This window comes from Neomonachus schauinslandi, chromosome 4, assembly GCF_002201575.2.
Source record: "Neomonachus schauinslandi chromosome 4, ASM220157v2, whole genome shotgun sequence".
NCBI classification, from domain to species: Eukaryota; Metazoa; Chordata; class Mammalia; order Carnivora; family Phocidae; genus Neomonachus; species Neomonachus schauinslandi.
The window spans coordinates 38,915,308-38,938,386 of NC_058406.1; the positions used below are offsets into that span (position 1 = coordinate 38,915,308).

General features: G+C 42.0%; 1 protein-coding gene across 3 annotated transcripts in view; it reads left to right on the forward strand.

The window, feature by feature from the left end:
• The window catches only part of ELAVL4 (ELAV like RNA binding protein 4), an 85,924-nt gene that overhangs the window by 28,320 nt on the left and 34,525 nt on the right, over window positions 1–23,079 (forward strand). For 2 of the 3 annotated variants that reach the window (XM_021683896.1, XM_021683898.1), the window contains one exon: window positions 8,392–8,632. In XM_021683896.1, the coding sequence (XP_021539571.1) occupies window positions 8,392–8,632 (241 nt within the window). Of the gene's footprint in view, window positions 1–8,391; window positions 8,633–23,079 lie in introns of those variants that run through there. The other variant, XM_021683897.1, reaches the window with a different exon arrangement.

Sequence of the window (23,079 nt, forward strand, 5' to 3'; positions counted from 1 at the left end):
CAAAATTATTTTTGTTTTCTGGATTCCTAGAGCAATGCCTTGGTCTGTAATAGCATTCAATAAACTTGTGTTGAATGGAACACACTTGTTTTTTGTTTTTGTTTTTGTTTTTTAATTTTTTTTAAAGATTTTATTTATTTATTTTAAAGAGAATGAGAGAGAGCACATGGGGGGGGGAGGGTCAGAGGGAGAAGCAGACTCCCTGCCGAGCAGGGAGCCCCATGCGGGACTCGATCCAGGGACTCCAGGATCATGACCTGAGCCGAAGGCAGTCGCTTAACCAACTGAGCCACCCAGGCGCCCGGAACACACTTGTTTTAAGCATATGCCGAGAATTTATTGCCATGTAACTTCCTAGAGTAAGTAGGTCTTTCAGGTTATTTGTGCATCTACCCAAAGGTATTAAACTGTCAGCATGTTTTCCCCAGTTGGAATTAAATATTTTTTCTAGAGTTTTCTAGTTACCTTCCAGCAGAATTACGGAAACTTGGTACAGATGGTTTTGAGGGACATGAGTGCAGTCTTCAGCCAGATTCTTCTGCTCCAGGGGCCTTTGTGAGTCATCACCTGTAATCTGGTTGGGGGGGCGGTGCTCGGTATATTCCCAAATTCCCTTTTCCTAGAGTGATCAGATCATCAATCTCAGTCCCTGCTCCTGGGCCCCATTAATAACATGTGTCTCCTTCCCAGTTGAATCATAACCAGGAAAGCATTGCGTTTAGAAAAAAACATTAATCTGAAGGGACTTGAGCGAAGTAAAGCCTCTTGAAGAGAAGGAGGGGAGAGTATGGATTTTATGAGCTGATGGACAAAACTTTTAAAAAATATGAAATTGGGGGGTTGTAAGGACATTTTTAGCATCTTTCAAGGAGCAAGAAGAGAAGTGAGGAATTATTCCTAAAAATAATATCTGTCTTCAGGAACACAGAGCCTGCTGTGTAATTTTCTAACTTTGGGGATTTGTTTTTCAGGCTTTTGAAAGGCGGGTGAGATGCAGTAGTCTGGGCTGCACCACCGGAGTCTAACATACTGCGTGTCAGGATTTTATAAGGGTTAAGTGGGAAATGCCTACAAAGAGAATTAGGACTTTTATTTTTGTTCTCATGAATAATTTAAATCTATTTCTTTAATGGTTCGATTCGGTGACTGCCCTTGGTAAACATTATTCTTCATGCTCTCGGGAGCGCTTGTTCGATTACATAAGGGTTAGCCTTTATACATAAATTTTCAAAAGTCCTTCCAACATGGTGAAAGAAAACACCTTTAAATACTCATTAAAATATTGAATAAAATACGTGTGTGTGTCTTAGATGTACACACCTGAGACATGTTTGCAATCAGTACACTCCATTAACATCTTTCTCATTTCTGGGGATGCTGACATTTAGAGGGTGCTGGAGGTAGAGGGGAGAGTGTTTGGGAAAGAAGCATCATATTCCTGTGATCTTCTTAGGTTCTTTTCTCTTGATCCTTTTGCCTGAATCGAGCATCATGGCCACCCCTCTGCCAGGAAACCAGAAGTTGAGGATGGCCGTGATGGGGGTACAAGGGCCCTGCCCTGGGGTTGGGGATGACAAATGTCAATAATGAGTTCTACAAAGGCACAGGTTCCTGTAACATAAAGTCAGAACCTTATATATGTCTCACAAGGTAAAAGCTGAGAGTGTAAAAAGTAGGTTAAGATGTGTAAATGCAAGACTTTGCAGTATATTATTGGACTGCCATTTTTATGGAAAATATTGGAACAGGGCCACACAGTATGGCTGACAGGATTGGCGAGGGGGCTGCCAGAGGACCTCCGATGTGTTCCTCTGGTGCCCGGGACAGTGACTGTCCTTAGATGTGAGGAGGAAGACCAGCCCTCTAACTCTAGCGTGACTCTCCCCAAATTTGAGCAAATGAAAGCCTTGTCAAGAGTGGGGGACAGAGGGAGCTGTGAGGAATTAATGAGCTGGTGGAAGAAATATTAAAGGAGCCTTTAAGTACATTTTTAGAATTTTAAGTGGTCTTGCTTAATACACTTAGAGGGCCTTCTGGCCATAGGACATTCTTACTCTATGCTCTGACATGTAGACCCTTCAACAATCAATATTTGTTTGGTTAATGAATTAATGAATTCTGAGAACAAGAAATTATATGAAAAGAATGATTTGGGGAGGAAAGGAAGTTTTTGCACTTTGATTGTATTGCTACTCTTAGAATCAACTGGAGGGTTTCAATCTGGAGATGAAGGATTGCCATTAGTGTAGATAAAATGTGTGTGTGTGTGTGTGCATTTTTCTGGTGAGAATGGGCAAAGGCATTCAACAGGTTCTCAAGGGGGTCCTTGTCAGCCAAAGATTCAGCCTCTCGTCTTGAATGAATGCCTCTTAAGATCTATATTTGAAATAATATCTAAATGTATGCCTGGCATATAATAGGTACTCAGTAAGTGTTCTGTCCTTTTTTGTTATATGTAAAATTGGGATGACATTCATACCTTTTTGGCTTGTACTTTACAGGGTTGTTTGAGGGATCTAGTGAACTACTGAGCATGCAAGGGCTTTCATTCATTCCGTAGTCCTTTATCCAGAACCCAATCATCAGGCCCTGTTCTACATGCAGGAGATGCTATCATAAACAAACCAGATGTGGTCTGTGTGCTGTGGAGCTCAGAGTTCAGGTCACCATTCTTTGTGAACTGTTAAGTGCCAGACTCAGTAAGATATGGAGGTAGACCCATCTCCTCATGTCTGTTCAAGTACATTTTTATGATATGGCCACCCCTCACTGCCTCCTCCCAGAAAAGGAAAAGCAAACCCTCATCTAAATGTCCATGCTTGCACTGTCACATGTATGCTGTCACTGTACTCTTGTGGACTCTTGTGTAGACATGGGCTCAAGTCCCATTTCCTGCGCTAACTAGCCATGTCACCCTGGGTAAGTCATTTCCCCTTTCTGGTCCTCAGTTTCCTCATCATTAAAATTATGGCTTTGGGCTCTGTGGTCCCTAATGTTCTCTGATATCTGTCATGCACCCACATTGTGAACTCAGTTCAGCAAGGGCCAGCTCCTCGTCTTTGTTGTCTCCGTATCCCTGGGGCCCAACACAGTGCTTGGCATTCTGGGGCTCTATCTCTGTTCATCTAGCATTCCCAGATCTAGCCAGAGTGGAAATAAACCTTATTTTTTTAATGTGCATTTGATCTGACAAGTGCAGGAAATAGTGTAGCAGATGCCTTGGGTGGACAATAATAAGAGATGGGATTGAGCAGGTATTTAAGACTATCTGGAAGGACCCAGGATTGTGGTGAAGGAGATGCTATGAAGGGCTGGTTTTTTCAGGAGCACCCTGAGAAAGAGGCTGAGCCCAGCCTCTGCTTCTTACCTCCCTCCACAGAGATATGACCCTGAGTGGTGATCCAGCAGCTGCATGTGTGAGGCCTTTCCTCTTGCTTTTGTTGTATATTTTGCTGAAAAAAAAAAAAATGGTGGGAGGGGTGAGGTTAATGCGTTGAGTGTGAGTAATTAGTCATTCAAACCATTGACATTTACAATGACAGGATGTGAGTGCCTACGTTATTGTGCACTGCTCTAATAGTTTATCCCTGAAATTTTCTGCGTGTATAATATTTCTTAAAATATATCACAGGAACATAAAAGATTTAATGCAGTGCTTTGTACAACCATTAGAGTTTGACGTCAACTGAACCTCCTCAATGCTCTATCCTGGATGCTCACTGTAATTCTGTTCTTAATTGCCATTCAGAAGAGGGAAGGAGGGCAAGTCAGGAGTTTGGAACCTGGTCAGCTGCAAAGTTGGCCACGTGACCCACACAGACGGTTTCATGAAAGTACATAGGCACACTTGAGTAACTGATATATTTATTTGCAATGAAAATTGTGCTGTTAGAATATCAAAGGCCTGGAGAAGGAAGTGTTCTGATCTTGCTGAGCCAGTCTCTGTGCTTATTGGAGGATATGCTTCCCACTAACACACATGTTTACCCCTGGTTTGTTTCCCACATTGAGATTACAGGTAACCTCTCTTTAAGATGTATCATGTAACCTTAAAGTATTATAGTTTCATATTCTTGAGTTTGATATCTTTAGATCTTGGCAATTTCTCTTATTTTCCAAGTAATGTTTTAAAATCCTCTCGATTCACTTATGTGTCAGATTTCATTCTGACATTTTACATTTGTGATTCTTTTTTTAAGCCTGTCTTGTATCCTGGGATTCATCATTAAGACCAATGAGGGGTCTTATTACATGATGTGTATTAACACATTTGCAAGTGTTTCTCAGTTTAGTACATTTTTATTGAGCAAACTCTGTGTGCATGTGTGTATTTTCATCAGTTCTTTCTGAATACACAAAACGAGAACTGTGTAGTGTGTGTGCAGAGCAAAGAGTGCTCCATTTCCATAAGCCAAGAATGACTTGATCTAATTTATAGATTTGGTCGGTTGAAGTAGCTCAGTACCAAACACTGCATCTCGTGGATCCTTTTCAGAGGTTTGGGCCTAATTAGGGTTGTCTGACCTACGGATGGGGTCAACTCCATCCAGCATAATTTAGGAAATCCACGTAAGATGTAAGGAGATCAGAAAGCTGGTTGGGGAACTGAAGTTACTTTGCTGCGCACTTGGTACTTCCTAGGCTTCTCTGGAGCAGGGAGACCTGTGAGATGTTCACATGGACTAGTGCTGGCTTTCACCACACACGTCTGTGAGGCGAGCATCCAGTGAATGAAAGATGAACCCGGCTCTCGGGTGACCTTTAATAGTCATGGTCCCATAAAATCTCAGCACGCTTAGGTATGATTTACATTCTTCTTCATACTCCATCATTAATGTCCCAAAAGCTGCCTCAGTGCAGGATATTTTCTAGGTGTTTGTGGGGCAGCCTTAAGAAGGATGGAGAGCAGGGAATGTGTTCTCGAGATTGTGGGACTGGCTTGTCAGTAAGTCAAAAGGTAGCAGTTGGGTAGCCCTGTGGTTCTGCCAGCCCAGCCTCCTGAACTGGATAAATTCTGTTTTTAAGTTCCTTATCAAGTTGGCAGTGCCCCTTGGGTTTGTTGCCTGGACACCTGACTTAGTGAAGCAGCGAGACAACACAGCAAATGGAGACACTGCTCAGACCCAGGAGGCCCAACAGTTGGGCAGAGCAGAAACCTGCCTCCCAGCCAGGAGTTGTGATGATGCTCTACGACATCATCTCCATTAGCATGTGCCTCCCTTGGGCACATCTCCCTCATGTTTTCCTGGACAGAGCAGCTGAATAGGCTTTGTTTGGGTACAGCTTCTATCAGTGCTGAGAAGAGCTTGATTTAAGATTCTTCTCAGAAACCCTTTGTTTTCTCCTTGCGGTGTGGACCAGCCTTCCAGAATCTCACAGTTGACCTGAATCCAAGAAGTTCTGATGATGTGGTAAGCGGAGCCACTTAAGTTACTTACATGATGGTAAAGAATCTTAGAAGCTCCTCACCTTCCTCAGTCTGCCTTATTCCCCTGACTCCTCTTGAGACTTCTTTTTTTTTTCTTTTGGTTTCATTTCCCATTTGTGATCATTCAGAAAAGAAAACAATTAGAGTAACACCTACGTAGGGCATGATGAAGAATAATAGTCGTAATGCCTCCAGGCATTCATTCTGAAGATTAACCTGCATGTGAGGCTTTATTCCAGTTCACAAAGAGGAAACTAAGGCTGAGTATTGAAGTAACCTGTCTGAGATCACATAGCTAATAAGTGGTAGAACTACAGTCTTAAGTCAGCTGTTGCCTTGACGAAACCTTACTCCTTTTTTACTTTATCACTTACGCTTCAGTGAGAAAATAAGCAAAAAAAAAAAACCAAAACAAAACCAAAAATTCTCTGAGTATTGATGAGGATATACAGCAACTGGAACTTTGATACCCTGCTGGTGGGAGTGTAAGTTGGTGCCACCATTTAAAAAAGATACTGACAGGGGCGCCTGGGTGGCTCAGTCGTTAAGCGTCTGCCTTCGGCTCAGGTCATGATCCCAGGGTCCTGGGATCAAGCCCCGCATCGGGCTCCCTGCTCAGCGAGAAGCCTGCTTCTCCCTCTCCCACTCCCCCTGCTTGTGTTCCCTCTCTCGCTGTGTCTCTCTCTGTCAAATAAATAAATAAAATCTTTTAAAAAAATAAATAAAATAAAAAATAAAAAAGATACTGACAGTGTCTACTACACAGAACCTGCATATACTCTGACCCCAAAATAGACTCCCAGGAATATTCCCAACAGAAATGTGTGTGTGTATGTAAACCATGAGACATGTGCATAATGCTCAGAGCAGCATTATCTATAATAGTTAAAAACTAGAAACAACCGAAATGTTTACCAATAGAAGAGGTAAATAAAATGTGATATTTTCATAATTTCACAATGGAATTCTCTACAGCAGTCAAGTAAAACCTACCACTATATCTAACGACATGGATGACACCCAGACACAATGTGTGAAAAGACATAAAAGAGTACATATTGTGTGATTCCATGTATATAAAGTTCAAAAGCAGATAAAACTCATCTATGGATTGAAAGTCAGTTACCTTTGGGGGGTAGTGTGAATGATGGAGGGAGGGCCACAAGAAAGCTTTCTGGGAAGCTAGTCGTGTTCTAAATCACGATCTGAAAGGTGATTACTCTGGTGTGAATCGTGTTCTCTTTGTAAGGTTTGCATGCTTTACTACATGTATATGAAAGTGCTTATCCCCCCCAAAATTCTCTCAGCAGCCAAATGGTGATAATAATGGAAGCTGCTAGTTATCAGATGTCTGCTAAACCTTGCTTTCCACGTCTATGAGATGTAGAGAATATTGCCTTCTTGCAAGGACTCAGTGAGAGAAGTCACGTCAGACGATTGGTAGAGTGACTTTAATAAATATCAATGGTGGTGAATTACATTCCCGCCACTATTCAGGTGTTTTCTATACCTCATGTCACCACCTTGCAAAGCAGGTGGCATTGTTCCCATTTTTCAAGTGAGAAAAACTAAGCCTTCTAGAGTTTCTGTCCGTTCCCCAAGGTCCCACAGCTGGTGAATGGCAGAGCATGATTCCATTTCCAAAGAATTGATCAAGGTCAGAGGCGACGGAAGTCCTATCATGAAGGACGAATAAGAGATGGTGATGGGATAGCAGAAAAGTGGGCTCCATCTGGGGCCAGGAAACCTGGGTGCAGGCCCAGACTCTGCCCCAGTTTCCCATTGATGACAGAATTCATTGGATGTTGCTGGAATTCATCTCAAACATGAGAGTTTTGGACTAGATTTTATTTCCTTAAGTGCCTTCTGGCTCTGCAGTTTTGTGATTCTCTGTGTTTGTCATGCCACACAGGACCTCTTCATAACCAGGCTCCATGAGCTTACATCCATTTTCCATGTAGAATGTATTCCAGCTTCATCTTCTTAGTACTTGCCCTGAATCCCATCCTGTAAAGAAGGGCTAATTCCTCCCCTACTGTGTGCCCACTGTCCTCCTGGGAGCCGTTTGCCAGTCTGTGTCCTCAGTAAACTCTAAGCTCCTTGAGGGTAGAGACTGAGATTTATTCATCTCTTTTTTCCCCATGCATGCTGCCTGGAACAGTTCACACATTTGTGGAAATCTTTGTTTAATTAACTATTTGAATCCAAATTTAATTTAAATTTAAGCTTTTTACTTTTTGAGTAAATTGTGAGAGGATAGCCTCGGGCTGTGGTGGACCTAAGGTAGAGGCCTAGAGAGAGCTCTTCCTTTATGTTTTTTATTTTATTAGAGGTCCAGGAGAAACAGTCACTGAGCGGCTAGGGAGAAAAACCATTAGATGACTTCGTAGCTCCCCAGCATGTGCTTATGAAATCTGAAGTTTGATCAGTGCTTAAACATCAGTGAAAATCTAAACCCTTCCCATATGGAACGGCCCCACTTAATTTAATGTCATTTTACTTTGTGAGATAGTTAATAAACAGGTACTGTATTTGATCTTGTGAGCGTAACCCTCTATATTTAGTTTTTCAGCTTTAATGGAACTATAATTTTAATCATGATTATTACTTTACATTTTAATTATAATTTGGTATGGCTTAAGTATACATTTCTGAGAGTGATTGTGTAATGAAAACAGGAATTAGCTTTTCATTAACAAAATAATGGGAGAGTTCTCACTGCATTCTAGTCTGTGTTCAAAATCTACGGGCTGGCCTAAAAATAGCGAGGGGAGTTTAACATTTTGGTGAAAAACATGCTTCTAAACTGGCTGTGTTCACAACCGAGTCTCTTTTGCTCCATCTTGCTTTATCTTGTTCTCTTTCTTTTCAAAACATAAAATAAAACAAAATCTTGAAAGAGACTTTACTTGTGTCTTTAAGATTTCAGGAGGCTTATTTTTATTATTTTTATTTTTATTTAGATAATTAGCACCATGGAGCCACAGGTGTCAAATGGCCCGACATCCAATACAAGCAATGGACCCTCCAGCAACAATAGAAACTGTCCTTCTCCCATGCAGACAGGGGCAGCCACAGATGACAGCAAAACCAACCTCATAGTCAACTATTTACCCCAGAATATGACCCAGGAGGAATTCAGGAGTCTCTTTGGGAGCATTGGTGAAATAGAATCCTGCAAACTCGTGAGAGACAAAATTACAGGTATGCTCTTCTTCAATATTCTAGGCTTAGGATTAGCAGCTACATTGTTCCATTAGATGTACAGACCTTAGCAGAAATGCACACAGACGGTGAATGCATCCGAGTGTCTGCAGTGTGTATGCTGCATTTGAGGATGGCACCCATGTGTGTACTCTACATAAAACCAGATTGCAGATTGGGAGGACTGGGAAGCAGATGAGGATGTTGAAGCTTCCTTGGGCTTTACTTTTTGTGAAATAACCCTTCAGTTTGATCCCCTTTTATTCTCCATCAGCCACCCCTGCCCTTTGTTCTATAGTTCTCCATTTTGCCCTCTGCCCTCCCTGTACTCCACACTAGTTTTTATCTCTTCCTTTCTTCTCAGGCATTTGGTTTGTGTGTGTCCAGTGTTCTTCCATGTGTCTGAGACAGTGGTTTAAAGGGGGGCCATTGTGGACTTTGGCAGGAGTTCCCAACTGCCCATTGTCCCTGGGGAGAAATAGGCTCTAAGGATAGCATATTATTCTGTAATAAAACTACGCTGCAGTAGAAAGGAGAAGTTTAATGAAGATCTGCAGTTGAGGTATTTTACTTCATTTCGTTTTGTTCAGTTTTTGAAGATACTTTTTGAGAAGCCAGAGACGTTTTACTTGAAAGTAAAACAATACCCAAACAACTTCAACACTTGAAATTTTTAGCCTCTGATTTTATCCGAATCGACCACTGTTTGTTGAGGACCTAATGTTTGCCAGACGCTCTAATTCTTTGGGGTAAAGTTTCCCTGCAATCTTTTTGGAAGTGAGCGTATTTCCTCAGAAGACGGCCAGGCTACCTCACGATGGCAAGGCAGCTGTTCGCTGTGCTGCGGTGCTCGGCTGCTGAAATTATGCGCACTCAACTGAGTATCTGGCATTTTTCAGGATTGACTTTTGTTTCCCTTTTGCTGGGAAGTTTAAGAGACAAGCAACTGGCCTATATTAGAAAAAGGAAACCCTATCATTAAAATAGGAAGGTCCATCATCTTGATTTTCGGTAGGGGAATCCAGTGTACCTGTGTGCATGTCGCTGTATGTGTTCTCCAGTTCTTCCACTTCACGTGTAAATCCATCACCCATATAAATTAAACACTTTGCAAAATCATAAAACTAAAATGACTGTTGAAAATAAAAGCCAACCCTCCAAACATAATTTCCTCACCTATAAAGTTGGAAAAGAGTATTTATCTCAAAGGGCTTACTGGGAGGATGAAATGAGAGCCTGGATATATGTACAGTACTGCCTAGCATAATGTCTAGCGCCTAGTGGTCTCTCAGTAAATGGGAGATGTTATTATTATAGATACAGGTAGTATGTTACAAGGAGCGCGGCTGAACAGAGAAATTTTATCAAGGTCTCCAAATAGGGCCAGGAGTTTGATGATCTTATCTGAGAGCGCTGGATCATCCATCCTTTAACAGAATTGCCTGCACTCTCAGGAAGCCAATGTTTAGATTTCTGAATAATCTTTATATAATAGGATGATAATTCAAACAAAATTAAAACCAGTTAACCATATGATTCTTCCTCCCACTCCTGTATAGAAAATGTATTTTTGGTGAAGGCTTACCTTCTAAATAGGGACTCTGCCAGCTATATTAGTGAATATTATTAATCACCTTTTCAAAAGAATTCCCTTAGAACTGTAGTGAGATCTTTGAAAAGTACTGATTCATGGTGTTGTTCCTTGTTTTCTAAAGACACATGTTTAAACAAGCAGATTCCTTTACTGAAAGAATGCTAATTTGGTAGTTCACCGAGTGGATTTGAATAGGAGTGACAGCTTCGAAGACAGCCTTTAATTTGGTATACAAAACCAAAATTGTCAACTTTGGTTTGTTTAGCACCCTCTCCAGCACAAGCAGAGACATACAGTAGCATCTGAGCTTAAAGAAGAAGCTTATGGGTTGAAAGCAGAAATATAATTCAGGCATAAATTTATAATTATGCATTTTTTAAATTTCAGGCAAAAAAAAAAGTTTTTATTTGCAGAGAACTTATGGGAATGAGGCAAAGAAATATAGAGAGACCAGAGATATTTGCCCTCATTTGGTAGCAGTGTTTAATAAAAGTAGAACTTGTGGTTGTAAAGAGCGCTTATTAAATTCTTCATTTACACTACCTAATTAATTCTAGCATTTTAAATTAACAGTGAAACTGGTCCCTGCTGTACCATTCCATAGATGCAGCATATTTCCTCCATCCACCAGTTGTTCAGGTTTAATTGACTACGCTAAAAGTCAGAGAAGGAGGGAGAGATAAGGCTGTGGGGAGGTGGGGAAGGAGTGAGAATCGCTCTAATGGAAGACCCTCTGAGGCCTACATTTGGTGGTAAGTGATAACACAGGCTGGGAGAGGTGAGGTGTAACACCAGCCCAGTTGAAAGGCTGCTGCTGGTGGTTCAGAAGTCAGGGTGAATGACATCATAGGTATTTTTGTTGCCCTGATTTTTAACATCCCAGTCCCCCCTTTTCCTCCAACACCTCCTACAGATCTCAATACATCTCGATCCTGTGAAGTTTACAAGGAGTTCTAAATATCTAGTGGGAGGATTGGGGGGGTGGGAAGTGGCGAAGAGATAAGAATTCAAGATTAAGATTTTCCAGCCCAAACCACTCCCTAAGAGAATGGATTCCCTTAGAAGGTTCTGGCTTATCAAATTAAGAGAGAAATTGAGAGGAAGAGGAAGAGAGAGAGACTCGTTGTTGATGGTGTTGCGCGTAGGCTGGGTTCCCTCCTGGCTGTGGGTTGTCAATGAATGCTCCATTTGAAAACACATAGAGGGAATTTGGGCATGGACTTAAATGTTTGGTGCTGAGGACATAATTGCTATCATTTATCAAGTACTTACTCTATGCTAGGTACTTGCTAAGCACTGAACATACCTTATTTGATTTAACGCTGAGAACAGCTTCCATTTTCTTTTTTTTTTTTTTTAAGATTTTATTTATTTATTTGACAGAGAGAGACATAGGAAGAGAGGGAACACAAGCAGGGTGAGTGGGAGAGGGAGAAGCAGGCTTCCCGCTGAGCAGGGAGCCCGACGCGGGGCTCGATCCCAGGACCCTGGGATCATGACCTGAGCCTAAGGCAGACGCTTAATGACTGAGCCACCCAGGCATCTCCAAGCCTCCATTTTCTTAGATGAGGACACTGAAACTTTGTGAGGTCAAGTAACTTCTCCTGGCAGCACAGGTATTACCAGATGGTGGAGCTGGAGTTCACCCCCAGATTGCAAAAGCATGATCTTATGGGGAAGTACAGGCAGGGTGCCCCTGCTGGTGTTGAGTGAAGACCCCTGCCTAACCCTCACCCCATAACCCAATGAAACATTGTGAGCATCTGAATAGCAGTTGCCGGCCACCCTCTGGAGAGTCTACCTCATGCACCACGGCTTTCAACTAGACTCCTGTGTATGACACGAGGCAAAGATAACAATATTTATCATCCTCTGAGGATACAACTCAGCCTTCAGAGTAGAACCAAATTTACTGAAAGTGCCAGGCTTAAGATTCTGTTACAGTGCTTTTGGACATCTCTGTTACTTATCTTCTCAGAGATATTAGATTTTTTTTTTCCAATTGCGAAAGGACACTTATCAGGATAATCTAGGTACCAGGGAGAGAAAACATGTCTCCCAAGTTGCTTTGGTGTGCAGCCGTGGACACTTGATGGCCCCGGAAGCCATGTTCTTCCTTTTTCTCCTGCATCCACCTGCAGGCCCTGCTGCTGGAGAGAGAGGGAAGTGGTATGTGGCCCGCGAGATTTCGTGCAACCTAGAAACTCCAGCAAGAAAACATCAAACCCCTGGTAGAAATTCTGTTATTCCCATGAACTGCAGAGAGTTGAATTAATTTCTAATTTTTAATTTTGTTGCCTTTTTGTTTTTTCAGGCTTTGAGATTGCATTACAGATGCTCAGTATTTTAGGGGAGGAAACATGGCTTAGGCAGAATACCGTTAGGTGGCTCAGGGAATGTCTTAAAGCCAGCAGAGCTGGAATGCTAAATTACATTTTAATAATTGTCTGTCTTGTCATCACCCCTCTCTAAAAGGAATAGAGAAAGGAGAAAAAAAATAACCCCCCCCCCAAAAAAATCCCCAGAAATAAATCAGTGTACAACAACAAACAGTTTGATCTGCCTATCTAGATTGTGTGATTATTTGCATCGTAGCGATCAAGAAGAATTATATTTTTACTTGATGTTACTCTTCATGTGCCCATGCAGTATAATTTGTTTATCCATTTCAGGCAGGTAAGAGCTCTGAAGGGAGGTTTTTAAGGACAGAGTGGTCCAAACTGAACGTTATCCATGATAAAGCTGAATATATGGAGTGACCCGGGTATGGAGCAGACTGTAAGGACTATAGATGGTTGATAAAGGGTGAGGTCTGTGTTAGCTGGAGCTGCTGGGAGAGGTTTGAAAGATAGGGTTAGAATTTAGGTAGAGGGAAGGAAAGCAAAAGTATAGAGCTAAAATTCCAGTCTAAGAACAGAAGACTTTTTTATTCTTTTGTGATTTGGACACAGGAAGTAGAGCTGGGACATGCCTCTTTGGAAACAGCGATCTAAGATGAAGCAGCGTTGCCAGATGAAGTTAAACATACCAAAGAATGAAGCCAGTTGGAGTTGCACCCCAACAGGCAAAGATAGCATTTCCTAAACCTCACCTCTAGCCCACTCTTTCTTTTTTTTTCTTTCTTTCTAACACATGTCTTTGGCTTAATTACTGTTATCATTCAGTGGAAAAGGCAGAACAAGGCAAAAAATACCTTCCCTACTGTGGACATCAGGGTGAATAATGCTTTGCCGCCACTTTTGTATCTGGAATCACATCTCTAATTAAAGGAACCAACTCAGTTTTGATTTGGTGACAGTGGGTAACTTCTGTTCTTTCTCGGATTTGTGAAAATGCTACTAATCCCATGTGTCCCTCTCAGTAGGTGACATGCAGGACATGGACTACGGCAGTGGGGGGTGGGAGGGTGTATTAGGGCACCAGGACCAGGAAGCATTCCATGGAATAGTCTCTTGGGGTGAAGACGGAAAGGAGAGTGAGGGCTGCGGATTGCTGTAGGTTACCTCCTATACTGTCAAGGAACTGGACTTACAGGGCACTATGGGAATGTGACTGAATTTTACGTCTGAGGTAACTTTATAAAACAATAAAAGACCCTGGAAAATTCTAAAATATGAAAGTGCTTTTAATTCACTCCTAAAATGTGAATTCAGCCCTAAGGTAAGTTTTTGGCATATTTTCTTACATCACTTAGCAAAGACAAAAAAATAATAGCAGCAGCTTTTGTATGTTTGTGTGTGCCTTATGTATATTCTGGGCACTATATTAGATGCTTTAAGCATAGTAGCTCATTTAATAGTAAATTGGGATTCCTTGGAGACTCATAATGATAACCAGTGTTTATTGTGCACTTACTATGTGCTAAGCATTGTGCTGAGATCAGTAGATGGAATTTCATGTAATCCTCAAGACGGTTATTTTACAGATGAAGATACTTGGATTTAGGAATGATTGAATAATTAGTCCAAGGTGACTTAGCTTCCAAGTAGGGAAGCTGGGACTTGAACCCAGGACTGTCTGACTATCACAAGTTGTCCAATTTATAGTTTATCTTTGGCAGTTTCTCTAAAAATACTCAACTGACTTCTCCCCTTTACAAACCAACTCAGCTTTTGTTACCTAGGGAATGAAAACTTTTAGTTCAGGGAAAACAGAATTAGAGTTCAAAATCTTTTGTTTTGATAAAGAGTATACAATGCATTAAAAAAAAAATAAGTACCAGTGGTTTTTTAATTAAGCAGGTCACTGCTTGCCTGAATGAGGAAGAACAGACTTAGAGTGGTTTTTAACTTCAGATTTTGTTTCTTCACAAAATACTCTTCACTGTGTTCGCCTTTTCTTTCTTTTGCAAGCACTGTATTAAAATGGATGCCACCTTAAAGTTAAGCATAGTTAAAACCCAGCCTCAATTGTGCATAATCCAAGAAAATCCCAAGATATTGATGAGCTAAATGAACTTTTCTACATGCACATCAGAGGGATATCCATTAGTGATGGGAAGGGTAGAGGAAATAGTAGCATTTATCAGCACATTTTGTTGCTGACTTTGAAAATGTGCTTGGTACAGTGCAATGTGTCTCTTGATTTCAGAGGAAAATCAGGCAGATTTGCATCTGTCATTTTATTTATCACCTCCCTGCAGTCATCTTATATGTATTCCACAAAGAAGAATGAAAGAATTCTGATTTGTTGACTTGGGGAAGGAAATGGATTATTGTTGGGGTGAATGGAAAATAGTTATGGAGAAGCTTTGGCAGCCTAGTGGGGTTACACAATGGGAGAATAGGGGTCTCCCTTATTAAGGGGAACTTGGAAAATGTCAGAATGTTAAGCGCAGACAGTAAACTATGTAATTATTGTGCCTCTTACACACCCGTCAGGGGCAATCAGAGACCTCCCATCCTTTCTAATTAGTATAAGTTGGCAACTGAGTAGAGCTGTGAGGTTTAGAATTTGTACAGGTACATTCTGCTTCTTTCAACATAATTCTTTTCCCAGGATGGCAGTAGTCAGGATTACAGACCAGGTATGGTTTCCTTTTGCCCCCTGGCTGTCTTTGCCTTCATCTTCCCTTCCATATCAGATGGTTCTGCCCTGCTTCCAAACTCAGATAACCATAGGAAAGTATTCTCACATCCCAGGAGAGATGTCTCAAAGGATTTTTACCTAGGATGTGAATCAGGCCTGGGTATTTTAAGGATTTTCTATTTCTGTACTTTAGCTGACTGTTTGGTTCGTAGGACCAATTCCCTGTTCACCCAGCCTCCCGTCCTTCCCCCAGAACATACATACACATACCCCACACACACTCCCTCCTTCAATCCCTCCCCTCTTCTCTGTGTGACCTGATTGATTGAGACTAGGAACCAAGGAAGAAGGTAATGTCAAGCTGAAATTTCCACACATTATCTAAAAAATGTAATTCATCAGCTTCAGGGTAGGAGGAAAGTGCTTTCTGAAATGTGTTAATGGGAAATTCATTTTTTTTCTTGTCTTCTGGGAGGTGTGGCAGGGTGATTTCTCTTTTCAGTCTGCCTTCCCCACCCCATTCCACATCTCCCTTACCGCTCTTAACTGATGAACTCTGTATCTGTCTTTATTCCTTGTAAGAACTAAAGATCTTTAAGTTGCCTTTTATTTTTTCTACAGTCCCCAAATTGAGCTTTGACGGGAGAAGATATTTCTAGTTTGGAGAAAAGATAAAATCAGATAAAAACCATATATTTGTATAAGGCTTTTACATTTGTAAAACATTTTCAGTCAGCCAACAGTATTTATTTAGTGTCTGTGCTCTCAGACCAAATTAATGTTATTCCCTTTCCCTCTCTTCTCTTAAATTCTGTATCAGGGTCTGTGAGGAAGCCAGAGAGGATAAGACACAGTTTGTGCCCACATGTGGCTGCTAGTAGGGCAGTGATGGGGGAAGCCAGGACAAATCTGGGAGCCCTGCAACAACCTGCAGGTCTGGAGGGGGCTGGGATGCACATCACTACACATCCACCTTTGCTGTCTTGTGGAAGGTTTTGTTTTGTTTTGTTTTTCACCAAGGTCCAAACTCACCCTTCCTGACCCTGGCTATTAATTTCATTATCACAGAAAGACTCATAACAATACAGTGAAGTTAGAGTTTTGATGGAATGCCTGCTATGTGTCAGCTACAGGGTTAGGCATATTATTCTATGTTATCTCGTTGAAGCTTTGTCAGTTATGTATGATCAGTGGTATTATCCCCATTTTATAGACAAGGAAGCCAAGACTTAGAATCAGTTAGCTGGAGAGTGGGGTTAGATCTGTCTGACTGCAAAGTCTACGGTCTTTCTGTTACCTTATCACTCTGCCTCTGCTGAATGAATATGAAGACATCAGCTATAGGTGTTCAGAGGAGAAACAGAGGACAGTGGGCTGGGGATCTCGGAACAAGTGTCAAATAGGAGTGAGCCTTGATCCCAGTAGAAAGCAGGTTGTGGGAGATCCGTCCGTGAAGAGGAAGTAGCTGAGCCAAGTTTCAGAGACCTCTTCAAGGGATAGTGAATGGAACAGCCAGGACTATTCTGTGGGTAAGCATTAGTGCCCCCTTTGTGTTGATGAAATAACTGAAGCTCAGAAAGGTTAAGTAAGTTATCCAAGGTCACAGCTAATAAGCGGTGGGGCTGAGATTTGAACCCAAGTTTGTCAGACTCCAAAGTCTGTGTTTTTCTACTTTACTAATAAATAACCCAACCTAATACAGAAGGAGGTGGACAATTTGCAGACTCCCCATGGTGTCTATGATTTGAGAATCATTGTTTATCCTGTTGAGGTCAGGTACATGTTCTCTCAGTGACTCTCTTTCCACCTCCTTCAGTTTCTTGCTGACTTCTAAGTTTGGCTTTCTGCTTGGCCCTTGTTTTATAGTTGGATGTCTGGTGATCTGCAAGGTCCCATTACCATTAAGTGGATACAGCTAGTTAGGGTAATTACTCTAATTCCTAAGGCTGCTAATGGAATTTCTCATCACAAACATCTTGAATCAGATTAAATCATTTTATTGGTGATATGGAATAAAATGTATACTTAATAATCCCCAATATTTGCCATTTGTGTTTGTTTTCAAAGGTTTTTACTTTTAGTACTTCATCTGACCCTTTTGAAATAGCCAATATGGACAATGTCTGTACTCACTTTACAAATGAGGCCAGTGCAGCCCAAGGAAGACTTGAATCAAGAGCACTTGGCTTCTTATTTTCCTTTTTCTTTCTTCTTCTCTTTTTTCTTTTCTTTGCTTGTTGCCTATCCTGCCTCCTCTTTTTGCCTTTTTATTTACTTACATGCCATTTGATTGAAAAAGGATTTGAATTGGCTTTATAAGATAATATGGAAAAGAGCTAGAATTAAAATAGCCATGGATTTTTTTAAAAAGCAAGGTAGAGCAAAATGTGTGTAGAATGAATGGTAAAAGGAGAACCAGAAGGAAAATTAAATTAAATGTGGCTAGGGGACTTTTCCGAGAAGTAAAACACCACCTAGCCCAAGTTTTCTTTACATCGAGGAAAAATAGACGGTGACAACCTTGATCCCATTGTCAAGTGGTAAGCAGGATCGCAGCCCTGCCCCCTTGCCCCTCACACCCACATTAGCCCACAGACTTCTGTGGAGACACTTGCCAGCTATATGTAATACAGGGAGGGATATGAAGCCTGAAATCACATACATAGAGTTTTCCCTTCCTCATCTTTCTGCTTGAACCCATGTTGGATTGATTGACATGTTTTTTTCTGGCCAGGGCAGGCAGTGACAGAGAGAAGCTGCCAGAGTGGAGTACCTGTTTTTGTAAATAATGTGCCAAAGCGGGTGTTCTGAATTGGGCTTCCGTTCTTGCTGCTGTGAACTGAGGTATTACCAGCTTCTGGGTTTCTTCAGTCTTGCCTGTCCCGTCAAACCCTGAAGCTGGACACATAGGCACTTCAATCCTCTGCTTCCATCTTCCTGGTAAGGGTTCCTACAGTGAGTTCTGGCAGGTTCCCCATTGCCCCGGACTCTGAGCTGGGCAGCAAACAGGAAAATCAAATGTTACTCTCACTTCCCGGTCCTGATCCCGCAAACTGGAACTAGTCCTCAGCCACCTTTTCTCTTCCCAGTGCCCCTTGCGAGTCAGGGGAGCCTTCCCAATGAGACAGACCACACTCTAAATACAAAAGAAAGCGAGCACTACCCCAGTGTGCCACACTCCCCAACATACACGCACGCACGCGCACACCCCCCCCGCCAAATGCTTCCTTGTCAGAAATACCAGACACAGTTCAGTGAACTAACCAGCAGTGAGACAGACATCAGTGGAAGTCCTGCACCAGCCCCCAACCCCCCTCACGCACACGCTGAATAGGTATGTGCCTGGCCTGGCGTTAGTCCTTCTGTCTCTATGGACCTCCATTTTCTCGGCACACAGTAAGAAGACAGATCCTTACCTTACCTTCTTTGCTTGGTACCTGGCATTCAAACCAGCTGACGCAGGTGGAGGCACTCGTAAACCGAAGCAACCTATAAATGGGAAGGGCCCCTTGGATCTCACGAGTCCTTCCCTCTTCTCACTAAGTGTCCTGCCCCTGGGCCAACAGATGGAGAAAGAGAGGGAAGGAAAAGTAGGCATCTATCTGTTCTGGGCTCAGTCCTCAGTTAATGTAATTCCAAGGAGGAAGTAGGAGATGCTGTATGAGATGGCAGGAGAGTGGAATGGGACCTCACATTTATTAAGCACCACTGGATGCCAGTTGCTTTATGTTTGTTAGCTCATTTAATCCTGACCACAATCCCGAGAGGTAATAGCAGCCCTGTTCTTTAGATGAGGAAACCAAAGCTCATGTTGTTTGAAGTGACTGACCACACTGTCTGTGTACCCATGTGTGTCTGGCCACATGCTCCTGCCAGTGGGAGCAAGAGACCTTCACGGAGAGGGCTCCTTGCGTTCTTGCTGTTTCATCCTGAGTCTGGCATGCAGCTGTGTAGGGTGTATTCCACCAAACCTCAGAAATAGCTGCAGTAATAATGAACAGCAGTTTTAGTGGTTCTGGAAGACTGTAAATGAAAGCCTTTAGTTCAATATTTGAAAATGCCTGGATGATTTCTGAGATTGTTTTTAAAATCAAGCTACCTTTATGAGTGGCAACATGATAAAGTGGAAGGATCCACCCAGTTCTCATTCCAGCTATGGGACTTTCAGTGGGTCAAATCGTTCTGTGCCTCAGATTGTTGCATATAAAATGGGGATAATGACACTGGCTCTTTCCACCTTACTGTGTCAACATGAGATGAGCTGCTAATGTGTTGGTAAGTCTTTAAAGTGCTATTCCAATTCAGGCTATTACTATGGTCACCTAGAAGACAGGACATTGTAAGCAGGGGACTTATGAGGGTAAAGCAAATACTATACCCCTTGTGATAAGCTAGTTTTGCTTTCTAGTCTGCTTTCCAGATGTTTTGTTCAGTTATCTACGTGCATCTCAACAAAAGCTGATTAACTCTCTCAGACATCAGTGTCTAACTATTATTAATGCTCAAGTTGATCAAATTACAATGCCACAGATCCTACTTGTGCTGTTAATATTAGATTTTGGATTCCGGTCTATAATGAATGATTTTTCCTCCATGCATTGGAAAAATTGGTTAGCAGGGTTCATAAGAAAGTTTAATTAGCAGGCTGTTTGTGAAAATAGTGGTTGTGAGTCATCATTCAGAATGAACTAATATTTCTCAGCGCTGAATTCGTTCTTCCGTTCCTTGAGCAGCCACATAGGATCCTCGTGTTTGGGAAGCTGGTGTCTGCATGCTGCCCACTTGAACTGCCCGTGTAATAAACTAATGACAAAAACAGCACATTTTAAATCCCAGAGAGTAAGAGGAAGTGTAGGGTATTATGTATTTGTGTGTGTGTGTCTGTGTCTTCCCAGGGAATATCATGCACCTACTATAATCTGGAACTGTGCTAGGCAGGATAGCCCGGTAATGAAGAGCTAGATTGCTTGAGTTAGCATCCCAGCCTTACTAGTTACTAGCTGTGTAAAGGGAAATTCTTACCCTCTCTGTGTCTCAGTTTTCTCATTTGTAAAATAGGGATATTGATAGGATTATTGTGAGCATCAATACATACAAAACACTCAGAACAGCACCTGGTGTATAGTAATATAATTCTTACAGCAGTTCTGTGAGGTGTAATAATAATTAGCCCTATTTTAGAGGTGAGGAAACAAGCTCAGAAAACTTACGTAACTTGTCCAAGGTCATACAACTTTTTTTTTAAGATTTTATGTGTTTGAGAGAGAGCGTGTGCACAAGCAGGGGGAGGGGCAGAGGAAGAGGGAGAAGCAGGCTCCCTACTGAGCAGGGAACCTGATGTGGGGCTCAATCCCAGGACTCTGGGATCATGACCTGAGCTGAAGGCAGCTGCTTAACCGACTGAGCCACTCAGGCACCCCCAAGGTCACACAACTTCTAAGTGTCAGAGCAAGATTGAACCCATGTTTGTCTCTTTTTTCATCTGCAGTACTCTCTTGGCTCCCAGGGCCATGTGCATAGTTAGTTAAGCAGAGATAATGTGCAGGTGTGCACCTGTATGTGTGCTCCTGCTTGGGTGTCCATTAGCCACATACCATTATGTTTTGTTTTTTCCTTGGGTCTTTGGTTCTCCGCGTGAAACTCCTTGAATGATTGCACGCTGACCACTGACACCTCGTGAGCTAGGAATCAGACCTGTACGACTTGTACCAACATGAAAATACATCTTCAAATGTCTGACCCCCTCCCCACTATGCATCTTTGTTCTATGTCTAGATTACCCCAGACGCAAGTCTGTGTGATGTCTTCTAAGAAACAGAATCATAGGCTGTTACAGTGAAAAGAGACCTTAGAAGTGCTCTCTGGCTTGGTTTCCTTTTTTCTGTGGGCCCCTCTAGTATCTCAGGAACTATAACTCAGAGCACAGACCCAGAACCCCCAGCTCAGGGTAATTATATCCTGAGACAGTATTCAGTCCTGTTTCAAAGAGTAATGGTCATTTGGGAATCTCATCTAAAAGTCTTCCCAAAGGTGCTTAATAGGTAATATGTTTTTTTAAAAAGAGGTTTTGTGACCAAATGAGTTTGGGGAAACTGAAGTGAACCAAGTTAAAACGGGTTTCTTTTTATCACTACTTCTTTGAGTCTGTGCTAGTGTGCATTATAAATCTGAAAGGAATGATATAATTCATAACCTTCCCCTTGGAACCTTTATTCTCCAGCATTTTATGGACTTCTGTTCTAAGCCAGGAGGGAGGGATGGAGTTCCATTACGGTTTGCAGGTAGAAGGGAAGTTTGCAGGTAGAAGGGAAGAGGGCAGTTTAGAACAGTTCCTACCTGATGACCTCATTTCTTTTAAGAAAGAGGTGGGGTCCTCTTTTGCACATGGGTGTGCAAGTGGAGGCCTTGGTGTCCTAGAAAAGTCTTCTTAGCTCCCAAGAGAAACCAGATATGGTGCCAGATGGGTCCAATCTCTTCAGCACCAGTGCAGCCCCATCACGTTTCAGGCATATTTTTGAAAGTCACTGAGTACTGAGCATGTTCTGGGCACGATTTAAATCATGAGTTCTTTTGGTTTTCTGTTGGGGTGACATTTCATTTTCCATTGCCCAAAAGAGCTGAGCCATTGAAGGTGTTTACATATTGTGATTCTCACACACATTCCAGGGCATTCCTTCATTTTCAGCTCTCCCAGGTACTTGACTCAGTGTAATGATGCTGCTCACACTGGCACGGTATAGCCATTCCCTGAGAAGCCCTTAGCTTTAAAAAAAAATCAAAGATGGCTTCCCTCCTTAATTCCTACTCTACGGACCCATTTCTGCGCGAGTTCTTTGGTTTTGGTTTTTACTTCTTGATTTTGTCTTATTGCTTATCCGTAAACTGAATGGTAAGGAAAAGGGGAAATGTGCTTTTCTTGTTTCTTTTCTTTTGCATGGATCTGGGGAATTTCTCTTTTAACATTTGTTGGACCCAAACATGGTCATGAGCTTCCTGTCTGGTACTTTACTGTCGGTGAACTCCTTGATGATAGGGATGGAGTACCCATCTCTGCATTTCACACAGCTCTTAGTGGTAAGTCCAAGGCCAGAGAGCCCCAAGCCCGTTTCAGAAATGACACGCTGACAAAGATGCTCAGACAAAGTCCTTCTCCAGCTCACATTTGGTGTCCTGATTTCTCTCTGCACAGACAAGTAATATTTATCTCACCTCCTTCATCAAGAGCCATGAGTTTTCTTTGGATAGAGACAGTTTTAATAGATTTATAATCAGTTAATATTTATGAAGCATCTACCGCATGCCAGGCCCTCTCACATACTTTATCTCATTTAATCTAAATCCCAACATGATATCAGGAGCCTCCACACATGCTTTATACAAACAGTGTCTGATGGGAGTTTTGGAAGCCGTTGTCTTTAGTGTTAAACACAGCACTTCCTTTCACCCACAGACATTTCACCCACAGACGGTCTCATTTTGCCCGAAGGCTAATTACAGTGTATGTAATTTGTACTAACCTGATGACTTTTTCTACCTCTTCTTCCTTTGTTGCTAGACCGTTGTCTAACATCGGCTGCATTTCTGGAATCACCTGTGGGTGCACACCCCTTCTAGGTAGCAAGTCTTGTCTGTCTGACATCCAGACCTTTTTGTTTTATCTCAGAGCAAGCTAACCAAGAATTAAGAATTCTGGTTCATTTCTCTGGCTAGCTGGGAGTGTGCCAAAATCCTCCTCTTTTTGTTTCAACCCTCGTTAAAAATATGTTTAAATGTTTGACTATTCTTTCCTGTCTGAAAGAATATTCTGCACATAATTTAATTGAAC